We start from the raw sequence: 6,000 nt of genomic DNA, 5'->3' as shown, positions 1-6,000 counted from the left end.
GCAGGTGCATTGTCCAGTGTGAATGGGGCAATGGGAGCATGCCCCTTAGCCTTGAAAATGGGATAGAATATGTGACTCAATGGAAGGTTAAAGATGCCAGTGGAAAGAGCCTCCTTTGATTTATATAGTTTTTCAGTCGTTTTAATCACTGCTACCTGGTGTACGTTTCAAAGGATGCCAGGTCTGTTGAGCTTCAGGTGGAAATCTCACCATCATCATCGTTTCTCTGACTCATTTGAAGATGCTTCTATTTGATTTCCACTTGATATGGCCAGAGAAGGCTTGGGTGGAGGCAAGTCATGTTAATTAGTGCCTGACCTGCCTTGTGCACAGGGACTAATCGACTGGGCCTTTGTGAAGTTGATGCTGAGTGTGGACAAAAGGAAATAATTTTCACAGGGGTTGGGAGAAGTATCTGTGTTTCACGTTGCGCATATTTTCATCGTGAGTAGTTGCAGGAGGCTAATTATGTAATCCATTCTGGTCACACTGGAAGTGTTTTCTTGAATGGCAAATATTTTAATGCAAACTTTCTCTTCGAAACTTTCAAATGCTTTGTAAGTGTTGTTTAGAATTACCAGGACAGTTTTCAATACAGAGACCGTTCCAGTATAGGTGAGTGAGCCACTAGTGTATCTGCTCTTTTCGTGATAGTTGACTTTATGACACCCATTGCTGAAAGCAGCGGATACATTGGTTGAGTTAGCTCCTCAATGGAGTTAAGGATGCATGGATTGGGCCCATTGTTTTCTGTTACCTCTTCTTTCTCAGCCTGCCAGAGAGGGTGAATGGTAGCATTCAGAGCTAAAGCCTCCATATCAACATGGGGCCCATGTTGTCCAATGAGCTGGCAAGTTGTTCCGAGTTGGCTTCAGCTGTTTTTGCTGTAATATGAACATCTATGCAAGATAATCCCCTTAGATGGATTAGGAGGAAGCTCTGTAGAGGCTCTTCAGCCACATCCAGAGCCTCATCTGGTCATCCTGGTATTCTCTGCTGTCAATGGGATCACTTTCAGACGTGGACTTAGAGATATTGAAAATCACAAATGGTGTTAGCTGATGGGCTCTTTCAATGACAAAGTCAAAGTTAATGCTGGTTGGGATGTGTGTTGGGATATATGCGAACCTGCCAATTGAGTTGATAAATTAACTAGCTTAGCCACTAAAACAGATTTGGCTTGAGGTGCAGAGCCCCCCTTCCTCCGGAGAGGACCTCTGATACGGAGAGGGTGCTAAGAGGTTGGTTTCTTACAGCAGACTGGTGATGTTCAAGCCAAGCTTTAATAGATCATTCGACTTAGCATTGTTACTGACTCCTGGAGATCCCAGAGATACACGAGAGGCCTAAGAGCCAGGCTGGTTGTTGTGTGAGGACGAGGTCACTGGCAAAGACAAAGAAACAGAGGGGAGAGACAAGGAATTCTCTGCACTGTGTTTTATAGCATTAGATGTGTCGGAGACAGTGTCAGGAGCAGGGTCAGCATTTGAAAGGCTTGATGACGAACTCATTTTTGCCTCTGCTACTATCCCTTCTAACTGGGGGTCCTTGTTGGTCTTGTAAGTATTTCAGTCTTTGCTTGAGATATGAACTGGAGATGTTGAACTTGAGCTGTGTGTTCTAGCATTTTGCTGCTGTTTTTTTTTTTTTTTGCACGTTTTTGTGCACTGTTCCTATAGTGGCTGTCACACCTTATTGTCTACAGCGGAGACAAGAGAATAGAGATAATAGCACAGTGGTATTGTTATGCTAATATTACTCTAAACAAGAGCTGTACAAGGTCCCAGGAATGGTGTCAGGGCGGGTAACAGGCAGGAATCTGGTTTACTATTTGACGGACTGATTCAACACTTTGTCAATTTGGGTAAAGGAAAGGAGGAAGGACAGGTGAGATAATCAATTTCCAGTCGCATCGATACCAACAATATCAACAGCAGACACTGCAGCCTACCTTTGATTCTGTCAAAACCAACTCACTCCAGCCCTGAAGTTTTGGTTTTGAGGTCGAGCGTAGCGTTCGATGTGTTGTATACTTTTAAGTATACATATAATAATATGGGTTCAAGCAAATTCAAGCGATTTCATTTGTTGGTTCCAGTGTCCTTTAAAAATCCTTGCTTGCTAGTGGTCTGTTCTGCCTCTTTGTCCTGCCTTTTCCTATTTGGGAGCAGCACAAAGTACTGTTTAATTACGCTATGTCCTGTTTATCTCTTCTGTAGGGGACTTCTTTTTTAGTATTTGCCTGTTTTTCTTACACTGTGGGTGTGTGTTCAGTCCCTCCTCCCCACCAGCTCCCTCTGTAAAAATAAACCAACATCAGAGGGGGCTTTTCCAGGGCCAGCATGCCCTTGCTCTCTTTCTCTTGTTGTTTTCAGTTTGTGTGGCAAGAAGTCCAGTCAGTTATTTACAATGCAAAGAGCTCTAACTGGAGCAAACACAAGATCATTGCATTCCAAATGCTTGTTTTAATTGCTTCCTCCCTAGGTTCCTGTTTGCTCTTATTTGTAGAGTTGCTCTTCCTGCTTTTAGAATTATAGCAGGTGGAATGGCGTGGATTGCTTTGTCAATTTACTTTATTGCTCCAATTTTAGTATATGTGCTGCTGAAGCAAGCACAACTTAAAATGGTAGCATACTGGTATAAAAAGGCTGAATATCAGATGATTCTAAAGTTAGAGTGCTTTTGGAATATAAAAAAAATTGCAGTTGATACACTTCTCCTTTGTTACTCTTCACAACGTAGTTTCTTTGTATCACAAAGAAAAAAATGCTGTAGAATAAAATTGGTGTCTCAGTTTATAAAAATCCCAGAGGTCATGGATATACAAATCAAGTCAGTGACATCATTGTTCGCGCAGGAGGCAGGTACATTTGATAGAAAGAGAAAGGACTAGCTCTAGAGGAAGTGTTAGTGAAATGATGGGTATCTTGTAAATGGATTTGTTCGGGCACACCCCGAACGTAATCAAAACAATTAGAGCTATTTTATCGGGTTGACAATTTGCAGGAATGCTGGCTGCAGACAGCGGATCTGCTTGTAGACAGCTTTAAACTTTTAGAGCCAAGGGAAAAACATTTGTTATCAAGGTAAGAAAAAAGGTAAGCAAAAAGTGAAGCAGTCAGATGCATGTTTTCTAAGTAGCTTAAGGTTTCATTCCTAGTGGGGGAGATTTAATGGATTTGCCATTTGTATGTGGACATTTGATATGCTTGTTTAGTAAGAAAACTGCTTCAATAAACTTGTGTTTTCTGTTCCGATTTCGTACCACTCATGTATGGTATTTTTTTTTCAACAGCGTACAGTTGGTGTATTGCTTTATTTATCTGTTGCAGTTTCTACTGGTGTTGTGGGGAACATTCTTCAATTTCTTGATTAGATTTGTGAGCAGCGGAGGCCCAACTTTCTCCGCTCTTTTAGAGCTGTGTGGTAATGTATCAACACTTTTTTTGTAGTGCTTTAATACTGCATGGGAACAGATGCTCTGTAAACATTTGCCACCATGTTTTACTGATGGGAATCTGTGCAAAGTTGCAATGAGTAAGACGGCCAGGCAGTGGTACCGAGGTGGTGGCATTTGTAACGGGCAGCAGGTTTGGTGCCGGGGACTGCTGACCTGACCTGATTGTGTCCTGGAGGGGAGAAATGGTGCTTCAATGCATCGCCATTCACCAGAAAGCTACTTAGGCAGCAGATTGCAAAGAAAGCAGCTGTGAGAGACACTTTAAGAAATCGCATTTGGCTTTACAATATTTTCACACCCTTTCATTTTCTACGTTTCAGTACCATGCTAATGGCAGCTACAGGACTGGCTTGCTTTTTAGACTACAGCACACCATTCTAAGCAGTGTACATTGCTGCTGCCACTGATATGAATCCAATGTATGTGAGCAAATCGGCATTGCTGCTGAACGCCCAAGATGCAAGAGAAGACGGAGCTGTACATGTGTCATATGTGCCTTCGAATGTTTATGCTTCTACTGCTTGCACTACCTCTCTTCTGCGTGGTTGATCACCAGTAGTCCCTTTTCTAACTCTGTATGCCACACGTACTGAACTGTCATTAATCCCAAGTGTCAACGAGTGATAGCGTTTAAAGAGTTGTTACAATAAGGTGGCAGAAGTTATGAAAAGAGACAACAGACCTAACAGAAGATGCACAGCCGAGTTCTCTAACCCAGGGTTCGTAGGAAGGGTGGACTCCTTAAATATTGTCAACTGTCCTGGTCCCAGAGGCAGCATGCAGGGATGTGAGAGCACATAGAGGTATTATGCGCATTCACCTTCAGCTCCCTGAATTTCTGGGGCCATGGCATGCTGCCCTGCCCTTTCTATAAGGGCTGCATGCCAGAGGAATGTTTCCTTTTTTTATCCAAAAGGTTGTCATACAGAAGGTTGTGCCCTATGGAAAGGTGTGGGGAGATAAAATCTTAGCATAAGTTGGAAAAGATGTTCTAGGTCCTCCCTGTTTGCTGGCCTGCTTCACAATTTTACCTCAGTGTACTAATAACGTGCAAGTTCTCTGGAGGAGCTCCATGATTAGGGCACATGACACGAAAGCTACGCCATGTGTGACTGTGTTTCAAGCCTTCTTACTTTCACTTCCGATGGAAATGAGGCCATCTCTGTGAATTCCAACTCGTTCTTCATAGCTGGTGTCTTGTCTTCCAAAGAGTGTGCGTGTGTGTTATTTGTGATCTCCTTTCTTCTTTAATATATGCAGAACCAGGAGACCATGTGCAGGGCATGGATAATACTATATGCAGTCTGCAGTGAATGGTAGTTCTGCAGAGGTGACAAGGTGCATGGTTTCTTTTAATATAAATACTTTCATTAGTGTCACGTCAGCGCAAGGCGCGGTAGCCCTGTACCAGAAATCACAACAGAAAGGAACAAAAAGTTATTGGTAAGCACTATTAATGCATAAAAACAACACAATACAAAATAAAAAAAATAAAAATCACCAAGACACATCATCATACGAAACCAGTAAATGCTGCGTTTTTTACTTTTTATTTTACAAGTGTTTCATAAATCCTGAAATTTCAAGGCCTACAATTTGGTTATTTTAATATTTTTGTACATTTTGGGGCAGTGAAAGTAGTATTCTATTCTAATCAGCCTAGCAGATTTAAATTAGGATGCTAAATGTCAATATTTGTATTTTTTGCTGAAGATAGAGGAAGAAGGTAAATGGAAGTGCTTAAGTTATTTGCAGGGCTACTGGAATTATGTGGCAGAGAGGACCAAATTATGACGCAGGGCTGGCCAATGTATGTGGCAAGAAAAGTCCAGTTATGCATTTACCACGCCAATAGCTCTAACTCTCTCAAATGCGAGACCTATTGCATTGCAAATGCTTGTTTTTTTATCTCCATGCCCTCTGCCCACAAGACACACCAGAAGCTTTCTGGCCAGATGCTTTCTGGCTATAGCCAACTGCAGCTCCAATCTGAAAAGCTCCCCCTGAACCTTTGCTTCTCCACCCTCTTACTGGCCATAATACCACAACAGCCCAACTTTGGCTTCCCCCTGTGCCGAAGCTGCACCTACTGCTCCCCTCCATGAACAGAGGCTAGGAGGGGGATCGAGGTGGGACATGGAGCAGGCCACAGAGTGAAGCAGTGCAAGGAAAGGGCGGTCCAGGAAACAACTGTGGTCTATGGAACCAGGGGAAAGGGACCACAAAATGAGGGCAGACCTGGAAGCTGGGAAGGTGAGAATCAGGAAACCTCTTCTCTGAGTGAGCATGATGTCCATCTGAGGCAAAATGAAACTAGTAGATGCTGCAGCTCTGCACAGCACATAAATAGAATTGTAGGCAAAACCCATTTTAGAATGAATGGATTTTAGTATGTGGCCACACACAAATGTGATGCATCTTAAAGTAATAGAGTTTAAAAATATGGAGATCACTGTTTTTGTTTTCAAATTGTTCAAACTAAACAATGTGTTGAGTTTACATTTGTTATAGTTAGCCTTATTGAAAATTCATAATAAATC

The 6,000-nt window shown here is 42.3% G+C and overlaps 1 protein-coding gene across 1 annotated transcript in view; it reads right to left on the bottom strand.

Annotated features, from left to right (window-relative positions):
• Positions 1-926: 926 nt before the first annotated feature.
• The window catches only part of LOC138301661 (olfactory receptor 6F1-like), a 167,604-nt gene continuing 162,530 nt past the window's right edge, over positions 927-6,000 (bottom strand). The window contains exon 5 of the mRNA XM_069242175.1: positions 927-1,128. Within this exon, the coding sequence (XP_069098276.1) occupies positions 927-1,128 (202 nt within the window). The remainder of the gene's footprint in view (positions 1,129-6,000) is intronic.

This window comes from Pleurodeles waltl, chromosome 6 (genome assembly GCF_031143425.1).
Source record: "Pleurodeles waltl isolate 20211129_DDA chromosome 6, aPleWal1.hap1.20221129, whole genome shotgun sequence".
Classification (NCBI taxonomy): Eukaryota; Metazoa; Chordata; class Amphibia; order Caudata; family Salamandridae; genus Pleurodeles; species Pleurodeles waltl.
Note: the sequence above shows the minus strand (reverse complement) of the source record. Positions and strands in the feature narration are given on the sequence as shown.